Here is a 20,777-nt window from a genome sequence, read left to right on the forward strand (position 1 = left end):
CCAATGTCCCCATCCCAGTCCCAGGTGTCTCTATCCCAATCCCAGTGGTCCCTATCCCATTCCCGGGCGTCCCCATCTCAATCCAGGTGTCCCCAGCCCCGCTGTCCCCAGCTGTCCCCGTCCCTCACCGGTGTAGACGAAGCGTCCCGGGGCGCCCTTGCAGAAGTGCTTGGCCTTGTAGGACAATGTCACCTCCACGACCCCCGGGATGTGGCGGGGGGGGGTCTGCACGCGGATGGCGTGGGGGGTGATGAGCTGCGGGGGGGACACGGCCTCAGCCCGGCCCGCGGCGTCCCCGAGGTGTCCCCGCGCCGCCCGCGGCCTGCCCCTACCTCGCTCCACACCAGCACGGTGCCGAAGAGCACCTGGAGGCCATCGAAGAAGTTGTCCCCGATGACGATGACGGTGGCACCGCCCGTGGTCCAGCCCTCGCTGGGGCTGATGGCCTTGATGCAGGGGGTGGCTGCTGGAGGGGACAGCGACAGCGTGGGGAGGGGACAGGGACAGCAAGGGCAGGGACAGAGGGGTGGGGGGGCTTTGGGGTGGTGGGGTGGGAGCAAGGAAGAGGGGACAGGCATGGGGACATGGGGACAGGCATGGGGACATGGGGACATGGAGTGGGGCAGACATGGGGACAGGGGAACAGGCATGGGGACATGGACTGGGAGAGGCATGGGGACACATGGACACACATGGGGACATGGATTGGGACAGACATGGGGACAGGCATGGGGACGTGGACATGGAGTGGGACAGATGTGGGGACACAGGGACCGGCATGGGGACACAAATACGGATGGGGACATGAGCATGGATTGTGACAGATGTGGGGACAGACATGGGGACACAGGGACAGGTGTGGGGACATGGACATTGATGGGGACATGAGGGCGTGGGCTGGGACAGACACGGACATGGACTGGGACAGACACAGGTGGCCACAGGGACACGGGGACACGAATTGGAATGGATATGGGGACACAGGGACATGGCTGGGGACACATAAGTGGCCACAGGGACATGGACATGGCCACAGGGACATGACCAGGACAGACATATGGACACAGATGGGGACAATCACAGGTGGCCACACGGACGTGGCTGGGGACACGCACACGTGACCAAGGTGACACGGGTGGGGACAAACAGAGGCACCCACGGACACCCAGCCTGGATGGGCACGGACACTTGGGGACAGCAGGGTGGGGACAGCAGGGATCACCCTGGGGGTGCCAGACCAGGCTGGGGGCTCCCAAAACTTGTCCCCAAGATGTCCCCAAGGTGGCCATGATGACACCTAGGATATCCCTAGGTGGGGACAAACAGAGACACGCATGGATGGGCCCACCAGACATTGGGGACAGCAGGGTGGGGACACAGGGACCACCCCAGGGATGCCAGGCCATGGGCAGGGCCCCAACACATGTCCCCACAGTGTCCCCAGGTGGCCACAGTGACACAGGTGGGGAGGCACCCATGGACACCCAACCACGAACGAGCAAAGACATTGGGGACAGCAGGGTGGGGACACAAGGAGAGCCCCAGGGATGCCAGACCACGCTGGCAGGGTCCCAAGGCATGTCCCCAAAATGTCCCCAAGGTGGCCATGGTGACACACATGGGGACAGACACCCATGGATGGCCCATCAGCCACTGGGGACAGCAGGGCGGGGACAGCAGGGTGGGGACTGCAGGGACCGCCCCAGGGATGCCAGGCCACGCTGGCAGGGTCCCAACACGTGTCCCCACCATGTCCCCAGGTGTCCCCTGACCTTCGGAGGGGTCGAGGCGCCGGGCGCGCCGGCCGTGCTTGGAGTTGTTGTGGACGAACATGTTGTCGGACACGGCCAGGACGTGGCCGTCCACGTGCACCGTGGTGGACACCACCACCTGCGGGGACAAGGGACACGTCACCCCGCCGTGTCCCCGGGCCTGGCACACCGCGGGGGCACTGGGGGTGGCGTCCCTGTAGTGGCCCAGGGGTGTCCCCTCCCCTGTCACAGCGCAGGGACGCTGTGTGTGGTGTCCCCACGGTGTCCCCTCCCCTGTCACAGCCCTGTCACACCACAGGGGGGCAGCTGTGTTGTCCCCACGGTGTCCCCACGGTGTCCCCATCCCTGTCACAGCACAGTGAGGGCCGGCTGTGTTGTCCCCACGGTGTCCCCACGGTGTCCCCATCCCTGTCACACCGCAGGGACGCTGTGTGTGGTGTCCCCACAATGTCCCCTCCCCTGTCACACACAGGAGGTGCCAGCAGTGGTGTCCCCACGGTGTCACCCGAGGGTGGCCCCCACAGCCTGGGGTCACCAGCCCCCCCAGGGGACCCCCAGACCGCCGAGCTCCTTCCCCCAGGACACTCTGGGGACCCCTAGGGGACCCCAACCCCCCCAGGGGACCCCAAACCCCTTTAGGGTCACCCCAAATCCCTCAAATTCTCCTCAGAGGACCCCAAATCCCCTTAGAGCCACCCCCAACCGCACCCCGGCTCCTCAAGGGAACCCCAAACCCCTTTTAGGACCACCCCTAACCCCCCAGAGGACCCCAAACCCCTTTTGGGGCCATCCCCAACCCCCAAATTCCCTCCAGAGGACCCCAAACCCCTTTTAGGGTCACCCCTAGTCCCCCAAATTCCCCCAGAGGACCCCAAACCCCTTTTAAGGTAAACCCCTTTTAGGGCCACACCCTCAGGGACCTCCTGAGCCCCTCCAGGGGACCCCAAACCCCATTGCAGGGTCCCCCCCAGCCCCCAACATTCCCTCTATGGGACCCCAAACCCCTTTTAGGGCCACTCCCAACCCCCAAAATCCCCCCCAGAGGACCCCAAACTCATTTTTGGGCCACCCCAGGCCCCCAAATTCCACCCAGAGAACCCCAAACCTCTTTTAGGGTCACCCCCAGTCCCCCAAATTCCCCCTCAGAGGACCCCAAAGACATTAGAGCCACCTCCAATTCCCCCCGTTCGGGGGGAATCGAGTCCCCAATTCCCCTCGACCCCTTTGGGGAATCTTTTTGGGGTCGCCTGCACCTCACCCCCCCTTTTAGGGGTCAAAATTTGAGGTTTCATATAGGGTGGCAGCCTATTTTATAGGGTGGCGGTAAATTTGGGATTTTCCAAGGGGTCAATGGGAACTGGAGACTCAATTCCCCTCAACCCATTTGGGGAATCTTTTTGGGGTCACCCAAACCCCTTTTTGGGGTCAAAATTTGGGGTTTCATCATGGGTGGCGCCTATTTTATAGGGTGGCGGGAAATTTGGGATTTTCAAAGTGGTCAAGAGAAATTGGGGACTGAATTCCCCTCGACCCCCTTGAGGATCTTTTTGGGGTCACCCGAACCTCCTTTTGGGATCTCCTCCATGATGTTCCCAAGTGTCACCTGGAAGTGTCACCTTTTATAGGGTGGCGGGAAATTTGGGATTTTCAAAGTGGTCAAGAGAAATTGGGGACTGAATTCCCCTCGACCCCTTTGGGGAATCTTTTTGGGGTCACCTGCACCCCTTTTTGGGGTCAAAATTTGGGGTTTCTTATAGGATGGCGGTAGATTTTTTAGGGCGGTGGGAAATTCGGGATTTTTCAAAGGGGTTGGGGGGAATCGAGCCCCCCAGTTCCCCTCGATCCCTTTGGGGAACCTTTCTGGGGTCACCTGCACCCCTTTTCGGTGTCCCCTCCACCCTCTCGGTGATGTCCCCAAGTGTCACCTGGAAGCGCCGCATGTCCCGCGGGTTCCCGGCGTTTTTCAGGCAGTTCTGGTTGCACTTGAGGAAAAACTTGAGGAAAAACCTGGAATGGGGGGGGAAAAAAAGAGGGGACAAACGCGTCCCCATGGTGTCCCCAAATCCCGGTGTCCCCAGTCATGGTGTTCCTGCCTGTTGTCCCCATCCCAGTGTCCCTTCTTGTCACCACCCCATCATTGTCCCCATCTCAGTGTCCCCACCACCATCCTGGTGTCCCCATTCTGTCCCCATCCCAGTGTCCCATCCTGTCCCTGTCCTGCTGTCCCTTCCTGTCACCACCCCATTATTGTCCCCATCCCAGTGTCCCCATCCACATCTCGGTGTCCCCATTGTGTCCCCAATTCTGGCGTCCCCATCCCAATGTCCCATTCTGTCCCAGTTCCGCTGTCCCTTCTTGTCACCATCCCATCATTGTCTCCATCCCCATTCTGATGTCCCCATCCTGTCCCCATCCCTGTCCCACCCTGTCCCCACCCCACTGTCCCTTCTTGTCCCCATCCCGTCCCACTCTGTCCCCACCCCAATGTCCCTTCTTGTCCCCATCCGTGTCCTGCTCTGTTCCCATCCCAATGTCCCCATCCCAATGTCCCCACCCCCATTCTGTCCCCACCCCAGTGTCCCCACCCCAATGTCCCATTCTGTCCCCACCCCAGTGTCCCCATCCCAGTGTCCCTCCCTGTCCCCATCCCACTGGGGGTGACACCGGGGTCCCTGGGATCATTGGGACCCTCGGGCCCATCCCCGGGGTCACAGGGGGTTTGGGGACATCTGGGGGACCCCAAGTGGGGTCACCCCCGGGTCAGGCAGGGGGGACACGGAGGAGGATTCCAGGGAAAGGGGATCCCACAAAAAGGGGTTACGTGGAAAGGGGATCCCAGAAAACGGGGATCCCACAAAAAAAGGGGATCCTGCAAAAAAAAAAGGGTTACATGGAAAGGGGATCCCACAAAAAAGGGGGTCCGAGGGAATGGGGATCCCATAAAAAGGGGGATCCCACAAAAGGAGGTCCCACAGAAAAGGGAATCCCATGGAAAACTGTCCCCATCCCAGTGTCCCCATCCCAGTGTCCCTCCCTGTCCCCATCCCAGTGTCCCCATCCCAGTGTCCCCACCCCAGTGTCCCATTCTGTCCCCACCCCAGTGTCCCCATCCCAGTGTCCCTCCCTGTCCCCATCCCACTGGGGGTGACACCGGGGTCCCTGGGATCATTGGGACCCTCGGGCCCATCCCCGGGGTCACAGGGGGTTTGGGGACATCTGGGGGACCCCAAGTGGGGTCACCCCCGGGTCAGGCAGGGGGGACACGGAGGAGGATTCCAGGGAAAGGGGATCCCACAAAAAGGGGTTACGTGGAAAGGGGATCCCAGAAAACGGGGATCCCACAAAAAAAGGGGATCCTGCAAAAAAAAAAGGGTTACATGGAAAGGGGATCCCACAAAAAATGGGGTTCGTGGGAATGGGATCCCATAAAAAGGGAGATCCCGCAAAAGGAGGTCCCAGAAAAAGGAGATCCCATGGAAAAGGGGTCTCGGGGAGAGGGGATCCCACAAAAAGGGGATCCTGCAAAAAGGGGATCCCACAGAAAAGGGGATCCCATGGAAAAGGGGTTTTAGGGAGAGGGGATCCCACAAAAAAGGGGTCACAGGGGAAAAGGATCTCAGGGATCCCACAAAAAAGGGATTACACGGAAAGCGGGGTCCCAGGGAACAGGGATCCCACAAATCAGGGGATCCCATGGATGAGGGGATCCCACAAAAAGGGGATCCCACAAAAAAGGGGATTCTGGGGAAAGGAGGTTCCATGGTGTGGGGATCCCAGGGAAAGGGGATCCCACGAAAAAAGGATTCCCATGGATGAGGGGATCCCATGGAAACAGGATCTCACAAAAAGGGGTTTCCCATGGAAAGGGGCATCCCACAAAAAGCAGATCCCATGGAATGGGGGTCCCACAGCAAGGAGCTCCCCATGATAAAATGGAATCCCAAAAAAAGGGGATCCTGCAAAAATGGGGATCCCAGAAAAAGGGGTCTCATTTACAGGATCCCGTGGAGGGAGGGGTCACAGGGAGAGAGGATCCCATGGAAAAGGGGGATCCCAAAAAAAGGGAGATCCCACAAAAAGGGGATCCCACAAAAAGGATTCTCATTTCTAGGACCCCATGGAAAAGGGGGGACCCCACAAAAAGGGGTCTCTCACTGAGGGGGTCCCGACCCCACAGAAAGGGGGTCACACCTTACGGGACAGCACAGGAAAAGGGGGTTCCCCCATTCCCCACATTCCCATAATCCCATTCCCTCCCCGCGGGTGGTAAGCAGGGCAAGGAAGGAGCTGCAAAACGCCCCAAAAAAGCCGGGAAAACGCCCCAAAAATACCCCGAAAACGGCCCCGCCATCCCCGGCACAGCGCGGCCGGGGGAGAACCCCAAACCCCAAAAAAACCCCACAAAATCCCCCCGAAATCCCCCAAATCCCTGCCCCAGGTAGGGGGGCTGGGGCTGAACCCCCGCGAGTTAAAAATACGGGGCCGGCGCATTAATTAGCATCGCTAATTACCATTGAATATGCAAATGCCCGGCGCCGCTGCCGAGCACCTTCTGCTCGCGGCGCATAAATTTGAATGCGCAATTAGCATAATCGTGGCTAATTAATGAGAAGCGTCAATTTTCGCTGCCGGGTAATTTGATTAACGCCGCGAGAGGGGCACTTAGCGCGCTCTCAAACCAGCGGGGCTGGCCCGGGGGGGGACACGGGGACACGGGGGACAGGGGGGGCTCCGCGGGAGGGCTGGGGACACGGCTGGCCCTGCGTGACCCCCCGAGAGGGACGGGGATGGGGACACCCCGAGAGGGACGGGGATGGGGACAGGGGACACCCCGAAAGTGATGGGGATGGAGACAGGGGACACCCCGAGAGTGGCAGGGATGGGGACAAGGGATTGGGGACAGCCGGAGAGTGACAGGGATGGGGACAGGGGACACCCCAAAAGTGATGAGGATGGGGACAGGGGACACCCCGAGAGGGACGGGGATGGGGACAGGGGACACCCCGAAAGTGAGAGGATGGGGACAGGGGATTAGGGACACCCCGAAAGTGATGGGAACAGAGGACACCCCAAAAGTGAAGGGATGGGGACAGGGGACACCCCGAAAGTGACGGGGATGGGGACAGGGACAGGGGACACCCTGAAAGTGAAGGGATGGGGACAAGGGATTGGAGACACCCCGAAAGTGATGGGGCGGGTTGGGGACACCCCAAAAGTGAGACGGGAATGGGGACACCCCGAAAGTGATGGGGACAGGGGACACCCCGAAATGACAGGGACAGGGAACTGGGGACTGGGGACACCCCGAGAGTGACGGGGATGGGGACAGGGGAGACCCCGAGAATGATGGGGACAGGGGACACCCCGAAAGTGAAGGGATGGGGACAAGGGATTGGAGACACCCCGAAAATGATGGGGCGGGTTGGGGACACCCCGAAAGTGACGGGAATGGGGACACCCCGAAAGTGATGGGGACAGGGACAGGGGATTGGGGACCCCCGAAAGTGATGGGGACAGGGGACACCCCGAAAGTGATGGGGACAGGGACAGGGGACACCCCAAAAGTGACGGGGATGGGGACAGGGGTACACCCTATAAGTGATGGGAATGAGGACACCCCGAAAGTCCTGGGACGGGTTGGGGACACCCCAAAAGTGAGGGGATGGGGACAGAGGACACCCCGAAAGGGATGGGGATGGGGACAAGGGATTGGGGACACCCCGAGAGTGACAGGGATGGAGACAGGGGACACACCGAAAGTGATGGGGACAGGGACAGGGGATTGGGGACACCCCGAAAGTGATGGGGCGGGTTGGGGACACCCCAAAAGTGACGGGAATGGGGACAGGGGACTGAGGACACCCCGAAAGTGATGGAGACAGGGACAGGGGACACCCCAAAAGTGATGGGGACAGGGACAGGGGATTGGGGACACCCCGAAAGTGACGGGGATAAGGACAGGGGACACCCTGAAAGCGATGGGATGGGGACAGGGGTACACCCTATAAGTGATGGGAATGAGGACACCCCGAAAGTCCTGGGGCGGGTTGGGGACACCCCAAAAGTGACAGAGATGGGGACAGGGGACACCCCAAAAGTCCTGTGGCAGGTTGGGGACACTCCTGCAAGTGGGCGATGCCCCAAAAGTGATGGGGACGGGGACAGAGGACGCCCTAAAAGTGCTGTGAATGGGGACACCCCAAAAACCCTGGGGCGGGCTGGGGACACCCCGAAAGTGACGGGGATGAGGACACCCATGGGGACACCCCAAAAGTGACAAGGCAGGTTGGGTACACCCTGAAAGTGACTGGGATGGGGACAGGGGACACCCCAAAAGCCCTGGGGCGGGTAGGGGACACCCCAAAACTGTTGTGAATGGGGAGAGGGGACACCCCAAAATTTCTGGGGATGGTGGGGACAGGTTGGGGACAAGCCTGGAACTGCATGACCCCCCAAAAGGGATGGAGAGAGGGGTTGGGGACACCCCAAAAGTGCTGGGGATGGGGACAGGGGACACCCCAAAAGTGCTGGGGCGGGTTGGGGACACCCCAAAAGTTCTGGGGCGGGTTGGGGACACCCCAAAAGTGCTGGGCCCAAAAGGTGGGGGGGGGGGGGGGGGGGGGCTGGGGACACTCCTGGCGCTGGCTGACCCCCCCAAAAATCCTGAGTGATCCCCAAAAAAAAAACCCCTGGGAGTGGGGAGAGGGGACTGGGGACACCCCAAAAGTCCTGGGGCTGAGGGGACAAGTTGGGGACACTCCTGGAAGTGGGTGACGCCCCGAAAGTGATGGGGATGGGGACAGGGACTGGGGACACCCCAAAAGCCCTGGGGCGGGTTGGGGACACGCCTGGCACTGGGGGACCCCCCAAAAGCCCTGGGGCTGAGGGGGGCACGCAGGGACATTTGGGACATTTGGGACAGTGCCACCAACCATCGGGGTGTCACCTCCCAAGGGGACGCCGGTCCCGGGGGTGTCCTGTGACCCCAAAAGCGCCATCGTGGGGACAGCCCCAGGGCACCTGCGGGACAGGGGACACGGGACAGTGGCAGTGACAAGGGGACAACAAGTGACAGCCCCGGGCTTGGCTTGGTGGCACCAGGGAGGTGACAGCGGGACAGGAACAGAGGCACCACAGGGACGGGGACACGGCCACCCTGGGATGTCCCCAACGCGCCGGTGCCACCTCCATTATGGATGTGACATCTGTCACAGCCTGGGGACACCCGGAGTGCCCTCTGCTGTCCCTCGGCTCGGCAGCATCATGTCCCCAAGCCTGGGGACACCCGCGGTGGCTGCCACCCCCTCCAGGTCACCATGAGGTCCCCCGATGTCCCCAGTGTCCCCGATGTCCCCAGTGTCCCCGATGTCCCCAGTGTCCCCAGCACCTGTCGATGATGACGGGGTCCGAGGGGGTCTCGTTGCGGTTCCCGCAGCTCTTCTTGTCACAGCAGCGGCTGGACACGGGGACAGCGGGTGACATCAGGGGACAGCGGGTGACATCAGGGGACAGCGAGGCCCGAGGGACCCCCAAACGCCGCGGGGGACGCGCCAGGTCCCCGTGTCCCACCCTCGAACCGCCCACTCAGGGGTGGGGACAGAGGGGACAGCAGGGAGGGGACACGGCAGGGGGGACACTCGGGGGTGTCACTTTTCCACCCCTTTATGGGGCTGGGGACACATTTGGGGGTCCCAGAGACTCCATGTCACCCCGGGGTGGATCTGAAGGGGTTGGGGACCCACCCCGAGGCTCCGTGTCACCCCCGGGGGACACAGCAGGGCCACCCGCAGTCCCCAACCACGAGCAGGGACACCGGGGGTGGCCTGTCCCCTGTCGCGGGGGTTAATTAGCGACGCTGGCTCGGCTCGTTAATTAACATGGGGTCGAAGGGACCTTGGGGACACCCCTGTCCCCCCCGGCTGTCCCCACGCACCTGCACATGATCTCGTGCGTCAGCAGCACCCGGCACATCTCGGGGTTCTTGTCCTGCCCCTCGTAAATGATGGCCTGCAGGGGACACCGAGGGGACAGCCGCGACACCGGGGTGGCACCAGGGAGGCGCTCCCGGGCCCCGTCACCTGCGCCACCTCCCCGCCCCCGGCCAGATGTGGCCGCAGCGACATCCAGGTGTTCCCCGCGGGTGGGGTCGGGGGGATTTGGGGCATTTTGGGGGGGATTTGGGGTCTCGGTACCTGCTTGGACATGGAGTCAATGAGGCGGACGTACAAATCCTGCTCGGTCCGCAGCCCTGCGGGGACACCGGGGGCGTCACCCCGCTTGTCACCTCCCCTTGGGGACGCCCCAAACCCCGCCCGGAGCCCCCCAAAACCCCGCACCCACCGTTGCTGTAGAGCAGCTGCAGCCGGTAGTGGATCCCGTTGTTGGTTTTCTCCCCGTTCTGCTCCTGGAGGGGGTTGGGGGGACAAAATTCACGGCGAGGGGTCAGCTGGTCACCCGCTGTCCCCTCCTGGTCACCCGCTGTCCCCTCCAGATCACTCGTTGTCCCTCCCGGTCACCCCCACCCTGCTTTGGGGTCACTCGTGCCATAATTTGGGGTCGTGCTCTGGCCTCAACCGCGGCTGCCCCACCTCGCTGTTTTGGGGTGGTTTGAGGGATTTTTTGGGGTGATTTCGTGTTTTTTTGGGGTTGCTCACCCGCTCCTTCTCCACGAAGTCGATGAAGCAGGTGCGCTCCACCTCCACGGGCTGGCCCTGGCGGTCGTACATGGCCAGCACGAAGTGGAAGAAGTTGGACTTGCGCAGGTTGGCCGGCGGCTGCTTCTCGAAGTGAGCGCGGGCCAGCGACACCCCGCTGCGACAGGCCACGGTGTGGGGACAGCCGGCACAGCGCCACCACCCTGCCACCGCGAGGGCGAACCCCAAACCCCGGGAACCCTAAACCCCGAGAAACCCAAACTCCAAGAACCCCAAACCCTGAGAACCAAAGTCCTGGGATCCCCATCCCCGAGAACCCAAATCCTGGGGATCTTCATTCTCGAGAACCCAAATCCTGGGGATCCTCACCCCTCAGAACCCAAATCCTGGGGATCCTCATCCTTGAGAACCCAAATCCTGGGGATCCCCAGCATCAGGAACCCAAATCCTGGGGACCCCCATTCCCATGATCCCCAATCCTGGGGATCCTCATCCCTCAGAACCCAAATCCTGGGGATCCCCAGCAAGGAAAACCCCAATCCTGGGGATCCCCATCCCGGAGAACCCCAATCCTGGGGATCCCCATTCCCATGAACCCCAATCCTGGGGACCCCCAGCACCAGAACCCCCAATACCCCATCCGGAGGACCCCCTAAGACTGGGACCCTCAATGCCCCATCTCGAGGGCCCCCAGCACCCCATCCCTAGGAACCCTAGACCTGGGGATCCCCAATACCCCATCCTGGGGAGCCCCAGCACTGGGACCCCCAGCTCCCCATTCTGGGATTCCCCATCCCCGAGAACCCCAATCCTTGGCACCCCCAACACTGGGAACCCCCAACACTCTGGCACGGGGACCCGCAGCACCCCATTGCCAGGAACCCCAAAACCTCCTCCATGCAACACCAGCACCCCCAGCTCCCCATCCCGGGGACCCCCAGCACCGGGACCCCCAGCACCCCATCCCCAGGATCCCCACCCCCGAGAACCCAAATTCTGGGGACCCCCATTACCAGGAACCCCAAAACCTCCTCCATGGGACACCAACACCCCCGGCACCCCATTCTGCGGATCCCCATCACTGAGAACCCCAATCCTGGGTACCCCCAGTACCGGGAACCCCAAAACCTCCTCCATAGAACACCAGCACCCCCAGCACCCCATTCTGGGGATCCCCAGTACTGGGAACCCCAATCCTGGGGACCCCCAGCATCCCAGCATGAGGACCCCTGGAAATTCAGCCCCAGGGACCCCCAGCACCCCATTACCAGGAACCCCAAAACCTTCTCCATGGGACACCGGCACCCCCAGCACCCCATTACCAGGATGCGTGGCACCCCCAACACTGGGAACCCCCAACACTCTGGCACGGGGACCCGCAGCACCCCATTGCCAGGAACCCCAAAACCTCCTCCATGCAACACCAGCACCCCCAGCACCCCATCCCCAGGATCCCCATCCCCGAGAACCCAAATTCTGGGGACCCCCATTACCAGGAACCCCAAAACCTCCTCCATGGGACACCAACACCCCCGGCACCCCATTCTGGGGATCCCCATCACTGAGAACCCCAATCCTGGGTACCCCCAGTACCGGGACCCCCAGCACCGGGAACCCCAAAACCTCCTCCATAGAACACCAGCACCCCCAGCACCCCATTCTGGGGATCCCCAGTACTGGGAACCCCAAAACCTCCTCCATGGGATACCAACACCCCCAGCACCCCATTCTGGGGATCCCCAGTACTGGGAACCCCAAAACCTCCTCCATGGGATACCAACACCCCCAGCACCCCATTCTGGGGATCCCCAGTACTGGGAACCCCAAAACCTCCTCCATGGGATACCAACACCCCCAGCACCCCATTCTGGGGATCCCCAGTACTGGGAACCCCAATCCTGGGGACCCCCAGCATCCCAGCATGAGGACCCCTGGAAATTCAGCCCCAGGGACCCCCAGCACCCCATTACCAGGAACCCCAAAACCTTCTCCATGGGACACCGGCACCCCCAGCACCCCATTACCAGGATTGCCATCCCCAAGAACCCCAATTTCGGGGACCCCCAAAACGGGGAACCTCCAGCACCCCATTACCAGGACACTCGGAAATTCAGCACTGGGACCCCCAAAATCTCCTCCACGGAACACCAGAACCGCGGGACCCCCCAAAACCCCCTCCATGGGACACCAGCGCCCCATCCCGGGGGTCCCCAGCACCCCAATACTGGGACACCCAAAAACTCAGCACCGGGACCCCCAGCACGATGTCCCTGGAACCCCCAGAATCTCAAAATCCCCAAATCCAGTCCTTGGGACGCCCAGCATCCTGGCCTGGGACCCCCAAAAGCTACAGCACCCTGTCCCCAGGGCCACCAGGACCCTGTCCCCAGGGCCACCAGCTGTCCCCAGGGCCACCGGGACCCCGTCCCCAGGGCCACCAGGTGTCCCCAGCACCCCACGATGGGACACCCAGCACCCCCTCGCTGTCCAGGGTAGGGGACACACATGGGGACATCAGGCCCCTGGCATCGGGGACACGAGGGGACAGAAGGGGACAGGGGGGACACCCCTGAGCCCTCCCCGCCCAAGCCACCCGCGCTGCCATCGCTCAGTGCCACCTCTGGGCTCGCCGCTGTCACCGCTGCTGTCCCTGCCCCGACACCCGCGGTGACAGGACGGCGACAGCACCGCCGCTTCAGGGACGATGGCTCCAGCACGGTCCCCGTCACTGCCACCGTGTCCCCACCCCGCTGGTGGCCCCTGTCCCCTCGGTGTCCCCCCGGCAGCAGCGGAGCGGGTCCCCGGTGTCACCCCCGCCACAGCCGGGGCCACACGCGAACCCAGCCCAGGGGACCTTGGCGACACTCTGGGGACCTTGGCGACACTCTGGGGACATTTCTCCGAGGGCAAGCTCCCTCAGCTGCTCCCCGGCGTCCCAAATTGTCCCCAGGGTCACTCGCGGGGTCCCAAATTGTCCCCAGGGACACCCGCGGGGCCACACCTGGCGAGGCGACAATACCTGTGCGCGGCCACCACAAACGGGTCACATCGTGTCCCCACACCTGTCCTGGACACCGCGGCGTGTCCCTTGTCCGCTCTCAGGGTGCCACCCCCGCGGGGACACCTCTGTCCCCTCCCTGTCCCCCCCTACCACGGGACGGCGGCGCCCGCGGCTCCTTCCAACCCCAAAAATTCCCCCCCGCGCCCCCCGAACGGCCTCGGTGACACGCGGGGGGTGGCTCTGGCCGTCGCCACTGTCCCCCGCCGTGTCCCCCCCGCGCTGCCAGCCCCGCCCGCCGCGTTAATTAATTATTAAAGGCAATCAAGCATTTCCAAGCAGCCGCGGCCCCGGCGCTTCCAGGAAAGCGGCGGCGGCCCCGGGCACGGCCCTGAGGCGGCTCCCGGGGGTCGGGGGGCGCGGGGACCCCACCCCACCGCGGGGACACCGCGGGGACACCCCGGACCTGCCGGGGGACCCCGGAGCTCGGCGCCAAGCCCTTGGGGACACTGCGGGACGGGAGGTTTGGGGGGTCCTGGGGCCACCCCACGGAGCAGGAGCTCAGTGCCAGCCCCTCGGGGACACTGCGGTGGCCGTGGGGACACGCGAGGGGGACGCTGGTGTTGGTGGGGTGCGGTGTCCCCACGCGTGGCACTGCCAGCAGGGTGGCACACGCCCAGCTGCCAGCAGGGTGGCACAGGGAGGGCGGGAGGGGACACCCCGCTGGGTGACACATCCCTGTCACCCCTGCCAGCCCCGGGTGTGTCCCTCTGTGCCCTTGCGGGGGTCCCGGGGAGTTTTTGGGGCCAGCACCTCCGTGGGACCCCAGCCTGGCACTGCTGTCCCTCAGCTGTGTCACGTTGTCACCCCCGGGGGTGGCTGTCACCGCGCTGGGGTCCCTTTGGGGTGCGGGGGAGTTCCCTGAGGTTTTCCAGCATCCCAAAGTTTTGGGGGGAGCCCAGGGAGCCACCATGACCCCTTAGGGACACCCCAAAGGCGGCAGAGGGGACAGCAGGACAGGGGACAGGGGTGGCACTGACCCCTCTGGGCACAGGCGGGAGAGAGGGGCAGGGGAGAGGGGACACGGAGGGAGGGCAGGGAATGGGATTTGAGTTCCCTGAAAAGGGCAGGCAATGGGATTTGAGCCCCTCAAAACTGCAAGGAATGGGATTTGAGTCCCCCAAAAAGGCAAGGAATGGGATTTGAGGACCCCAGAAAAAGCAGGGAATGGGATTTTAGTCCCCAGGAGGGCAGGAAATGGGATTTGAACGCCCCTGGAAAAGGCAGGGATGGGATTTGAGCCCCCTGGAAAAGGCAGGAATGGGATTTGAGCCCTCCAGGATGGCAGGGAAAGGGATTTGAGCCCCCTGGAAAAGGCAGGGATGGGCACAGACCCCATTCCCGTGGGCACAGACCCCTGGCAGCTCAAACCCACAGGGATCCCGGGATACCCAGGGCACCGGGATAGGGGATCCAGAGGCCCAAGGAATGCCAGGGAAAACGGGGGGGGCACATCTTGGGATGCCCGTGGGACCGAGGACACCGGAATGCCCACGGAACCAGGAATGCCCACAGTGCCCAGGATGCCCACAGGGCATGGAATACCCTGGAACGCGCACAGCTGATGCCCAGGGTGCCCTGGATGCCCACAGGACCCGGAATTCCCACGGATCCCAGGACACTCCCAGAGCCCAGGATGCCCACAGCCCCTGGAATGCCCGCAGCGCCCAGAAGGGCTGCAGAGCCCGAGCTGCCCCTGGAATCTGGGATATTGGCAGAGCCTGGAATGCCCCTGGAATCTGGGATATCGGCTGGGATGCCCCTGGAATTTGGGATATCGGCAGAGCCTGGGATGCCCCTGCAATCCGGGATGCCCACGGAGCCTGGCACATTCACAGCCCTGGGATACCCACAGCCCCTGGAATGCCCACGGAAGCTGGGATACCCGAGGAGCCCAGGATGCCCACAGCCCCTGGAACGCCCAGAACCACCGGGATACCCACCAAAACCGGGATGCCCACTGCCCCTGGAATGCCCACAGCCCCCGGGACACCTCCAGCCCCCGGAATTCCCGTGGAACCCGCGATGCCCACCGACCTCGGGATGCCCGCGGAGCTGGGGCTGCATCCATCCCGCAGCCCCCGGAGCCACGGGGCTGTCCCCAGAGTGCCCCAAAGCTGTCCCCGGGCTGTCCCCGGGCTGTCCCTTACCTCTGCGCCGCCGTGCTGGCGTCCAGGATGCCGGTGCCCTGCAGCCAGCGGCCGGCGGGGAGCCCCGCGCTCAGCGGCTCCTCCTTCATGGGGACCCCCCCCCGGGGCAGCGCCTCCTGCACCGAGAACATGACCGGGGGGCTCAGGGGGACCCCCGGACCCCCCCCAGCCCCGGGCTCAGCACCGGGCAGGTGCCGGGGGCCGCCGTCCCGGCCGGCGGGGAAGCGGCATCTGCGGAGGGAGGGAGGGAGAGAGGGAGGGGGAGAGGGAGGGGGAGGCTCCGGGGGGCTCGGGGGGAGGGAGGAGGGGGCGAGGAAGGCTTAGAGGAGAGGAGGGAGGGAGGCCGGGAGGAGGAGTAGAGGGATGGAGCGCGGCGGAGGGAGGGATGGAGGGAGGCCCGGAGGAGGAGTAGAAGGATGGAGGGAGGGAGAGGAGGGCTGGAGGGAGGGATGGAGGAGGAGTGGAGGGATGGAAGGAGGGAGAGGAGGGCTGGAGGAAGGCTCGGAGGAGGGATGGAGCGCGGCAGAGGGAGGGATGGAGCGAGGCTCGGAGGAGGAGTGGAGGGATGGAGCGCGGCACCGGAGGGATGGAGGCTCGCAGGGAGGGAGGGAGGGAGGGAGAGACCTCCCCGGGGAGGCAGGGCCGGAGCCGCCGGGGGAGGCGGGGGCCGCGGCCGGCCAGGCTGACATCATTCCGGGGAGGAGCGGTCCCTCCCCGCGCCGCGCGGGGGGCGCCGGGCACCCCGAGGGGAGACCCCCGGAGGGACCCCCGGGAGAGACCCCGGGGAAATCCCAAATGGGGCCCGGGGGGAGCGAGAAGTGACCCCAGGGTGTCCCCCGAGACACCCTGCGGGGACCCCAAAGGGGTGGCAGGGGTGGCACAAAGTGACCCCAGTGGGTCCCCAAAGGGATGCCACAAAGTGACCCCAGTGTGTCCCCAGTGTGTCCCCAGAGGGGTGGCACAAAGTGACCCCAGTGGGTCCCCAAAGGGGTGCCTGGGATGGCACAAAGTGACCCCAGTGGGTCCCCAAAGGGGTGGCACAAAGTGACCCCAGTGTGTCCCCAATGTGTCCCCAAAGGGGTGGCACAAAGTGACCCAAATATGTCCCCAAATGGGAGCCAGGGATGGCACAAAGCGACCCCCAGGTGTCCCCCAGGATGCCCCGGGGTGACCCCAAACCAGCCCCAGGGACACCCCGGGGTGACCCCAAAGAAGCTCTGGACACGTCCCAAGGGAATCCCGCTGGAGCCACAGGGACATCCTGGAGAGGCCCCAAACGGGAGCCCCAAAGTGACCCCAAAGTGTCCTTGGGGTGACCCCAAACTGCTTCTGGGGTATCCCAGGGAGACCCTTCTGAATCTCCAGGGACACCCCGGGGTGACCCCAAAAAGGTCCCAGGGGTCCCATGGGTGTCTGTGTCCTCGTCCATCCCAGTGTCCCTCTGTCTGTCCCTGTGTCCACCCCAACATCCATCTGTGCACATCCCCATCCATCCCAGTGTCCATCTGTCCATGATCTCGTCCATCCTGGTGTCCATCCAACAACAGCTGCACTGATCTCACCATCCGTCCATCCATCTGTCCGTCCGTCTGTCCGTCTATCCCAGCATCCATTTGTCCATCCCAGTGTGCATTCATACATCCCAGTGTCCTTTTGTCCATGCCCCCACCCATCCTTATGTCCATCTGTCTGTCCATCCGTCCCCCTGTCCATCCATCCATCCATCATCCATCCATCCTCCATCCATCCATCCATCCATCATCCATCCATCCTCCATCCATCCATCCATCCATCATCCATCCATCCTCCATCCATCCATCCATCCATCATCCATCCATCCTCCATCCATCCATCCATCCATCATCCATCCATCCTCCATCCATCCATCCATCCATCATCCATCCATCCTCCATCCATCCATCCATCCATCATCCATCCATCCTCCATCCATCCATCCATCCATCATCCATCCATCCTCCATCCATCCATCCATCCATCATCCATCCATCCTCCATCCATCCATCCATCCATCATCCATCCATCCTCCATCCATCCATCCATCCATCATCCATCCACACACCCATCTATTCCATTGTCCATCTGTCCATCCCAGTGTCCATCTGCCGTGTCCATCCATCCACCTATTCAAGTGTCCATCTGCCCATGACCCTGTCCATCCCAGTGTCCATCCCTCCCTCCATCCCGTTGTTGATCTGTCCATGGCCCTGCCCATCCTACTGTCTCTCCGTCCGTCCGTCCATCCATCCTATTGTCCATCCGTCCATGACCCTCTCTACCCATGTCCATCTGTCCATCCCAGTGTCCATGTGTCCATCCCAACATCCATCCTTCTATTTGTCCCTCCCAGTGTCCATTTGTCCCTCCCAGTGTCCATCCTTCCATCTGTTCATCCTAGTGTCCATCTGTCCATCCCAGTGTCCATGTGTCCATCCCAACATCCATCCTGCTATTTGTCCCTCCCAGTGTCCATCCTTCCATCTGTTCATCCTAGTGTCCATCTGTCCATCCCAGTGTCCATTTGTCCACCCCAGTGTCCATCTGTCCATCCCAACATCCATCCTTCCATTTGTGCATCCTACTGTCCATCCCTCCACGTGTCCACCCCCGTGTCCATCTGTCCACCCCCGTGTCTATCCCTCCATCCCAGTGTCCATTTGTCCATCCCAATGTCCATCTCTCCATTTGCGCATCCCAGTGTCCATTTGTCCCTCCCAGTGTCCATCCCTCCATGTGCCCACCCCCGTGTCCATGTGTCCACCCCAATGTCCATCTGTCCATCCCACCCCGATCCCCCAGGACCATCCCCTCTCCCCGCCCCCATTCCCATTCCAGGCGGGATCCCCGGGATCGGCTCCTTTGGGATCTGCACCCCAAACGGTCCCTAAAGGGGACAGCGGGGCCGGGGGGACACCGGGGGACCCCAGATGGCGCTGGGGGAGGAATTTGGGGTCACACAGGGGGGGGACCGGCTTTATCCCACGGGATTCCCATCGGGAATGGGGTGGGGGCTCATTCCCCACATCCCCAGGGCCACCCCAAAGCCACCAGGCCCCCCTGGGGGTGGCAGAGGTGACCCCGAGGGGCGAGGGGACAGTGCCACCCTCCCCTGTCCGCTGTCACCGCCGGGCGAGCGCGGGGACACCCCGCCATTGGCCGGGGGGCCCGGTAGGGGGCGCCCTGTGCGCGCGTGGTGACGTCAGGGTCACGCCTACATGGTGACGTCAGGGTCACACCCGGTGTGACGTCAGAGCCCCCGCGGCCACCTTGGGTGAGGGCAGGGGCAAGGCAGGGGCCACCCCAAAACGGGGACAAAAACCCCAAAGTGGGTAAATTCACCCCAGTCTGGGGGCTGGAGCCCCAAAAATGGGCAGTGACACCCCAAAAATGAACACTGAAGCCCCAAAGTGGGCACTGATACCCCAAAACTGGGAGAAGTAGCCCCAGAAATGGGCACAGAAAACCCAAATTGGGTAAATTCACCCCAGTCTGGGAGCTGACACCCCAAAAATGGGCACTGACCCCCCCAAAATGAACACTGAAGCACCAAAAATGAACATTGAAACCCCAAAAATGGGCACAGACACCCCAAAAATTGGAGAAATTCTGTGCCCCAAAAATGGGCACAGAAAACCCAAAACTCGGCACTGATATCCCAAAATGGGAACATTCACCCCAAAATGGGACACTGAACACCAGAACCCGCCAAATTCACTCCAAACTGGGCAAACTCACCCCAAAACTGGGCACTGGCATCCGAAAAACTGGATCCAGTCACCCCAAACTGTGCAAATTCACCCCAAAACCGGGCTAATTCATCCCAAACTATGAAAATTCCTCCAAACTGGGTGAATTCATCCCAAAACTGGGTCTGGTCACCCCAAACTGGTTCTGGTCACCCCAAAACTGGACAAATTCACACTAAAACTGGGAAAATTCACCCCAATCTGGTTCCAGTCTCCCAAAACTGGGAAAAATCATCCCAAAACTGGGAAAATACACCCCAAAAATGGATTCAGTTACCCCCCAAACTAGGTCTGGTCTCTCTCAAATTGGGGAAATTCCCCCAAACTGGGAAAATTCACCCCAAAACTTGGTCCGGTCACCCCAAAATGGGTCTGAGCGCCCCAAAACTGGACAAATTCACCTCAAACTGGGAACAGACACCCAAGCATTGGACATGGAAACCCAAAACCTGGAACTGGTTGCCCCAAACTGGACAAATTCACCCCAAAAATGGATCCAGTCACACCAAACTGGGCAAATTCCTCTCAAACTGGGAAAATTCCCCCAAAACTGAGCAAAATCATCCCAAAAATGTAGCCAGTCACCCCAAAACTGAACAGATTCACCCCAAATTGGGAGCGGGCACCCAAGAAATGGACACGGAAACCCAAAAACTGGAACTGGTTGCCCCAAGCTGGACAAATTCACCCCAAAAATGAATCCTGTCACCCCAAACTGGACAAATTCACCCCAAAAATTGATCCAGTCACCCCAAACTGGACAAATTCACCCCAAAAATGGATCCTGTCTCCCCAAACTGGGAAAATTCACCCCAAACTCGATTCAGTCACCAAAAAACTGGAACTGGTCATCCCAAACTGGGAAAATTCCCCCAAAACTGGACAAATTCATCCCAAAAATGTATCCTGTCACCCCAAAATTGGAGAGATTCACCCCAAAAATGAATCCTGTCACCCCAAACTGGGAAAATTTCTCCCAAAACTGGGAGAATTCACCCCAAAACTGGGAAAATTCTCCACAAATCAATCCCGTGGAGATTCCAGGATCGTTGGGATGAGGTTTTCCATCAACCCCATCATCCCAGACCGGTTTGGGGTGGGAAAAAATTTAAAAAAAACCCCAAACCCTCAATTCTGGGCAGCAACTCCAGGATTTTTCACTTTCCCCCATGGAATTCCCCATGGTTTGAGCTCCAGGGGGACCTCGGGGGGTGTCGGTGACACCCGGGGGTGACTCAGGCCGGACGTTCCCCAATATCCGGGATGAGGCCACGGGAAGGGGGAAGGAAACGGGAATTGCGCAAGGAGGGGATGGGGACGGGGGGTGACTCGGGGGGGGACGGGAATTCCCAGCAGGGGACAGACCCCAAATGGGGGCC

The 20,777-nt window shown here is 61.9% G+C and overlaps 1 protein-coding gene across 5 annotated transcripts in view; it reads right to left on the minus strand.

Moving 5' to 3' along the window:
- EBF4 (EBF family member 4) overlaps positions 1-20,777 on the minus strand; it is a 33,200-nt gene that overhangs the window by 6,242 nt on the left and 6,181 nt on the right. For 2 of the 5 annotated variants that reach the window (XM_039724663.1, XM_039724628.1), the window contains exons 1-10: positions 15,635-15,765; positions 10,427-10,583; positions 10,113-10,176; positions 9,965-10,020; positions 9,706-9,779; positions 9,160-9,228; positions 3,698-3,779; positions 1,773-1,890; positions 333-466; positions 129-255 (exon numbers count right to left, since the gene is read on the minus strand). In XM_039724663.1, the coding sequence (XP_039580597.1) occupies positions 129-255; positions 333-466; positions 1,773-1,890; positions 3,698-3,779; positions 9,160-9,228; positions 9,706-9,779; positions 9,965-10,020; positions 10,113-10,176; positions 10,427-10,583; positions 15,635-15,765 (1,012 nt within the window). Of the gene's footprint in view, positions 1-128; positions 256-332; positions 467-1,772; positions 1,891-3,697; positions 3,780-9,159; positions 9,229-9,705; positions 9,780-9,964; positions 10,021-10,112; positions 10,177-10,426; positions 10,584-15,634; positions 15,766-20,777 lie in introns of those variants that run through there. The other 3 variants (XM_039724655.1, XM_039724639.1, XM_039724647.1) reach the window with 3 other exon arrangements.

The sequence above is a fragment of the Passer montanus genome, unplaced genomic scaffold (genome assembly GCF_014805655.1).
Source record: "Passer montanus isolate IOZ18808 unplaced genomic scaffold, ASM1480565v1 scaffold109, whole genome shotgun sequence".
NCBI classification, from domain to species: Eukaryota; Metazoa; Chordata; class Aves; order Passeriformes; family Passeridae; genus Passer; species Passer montanus.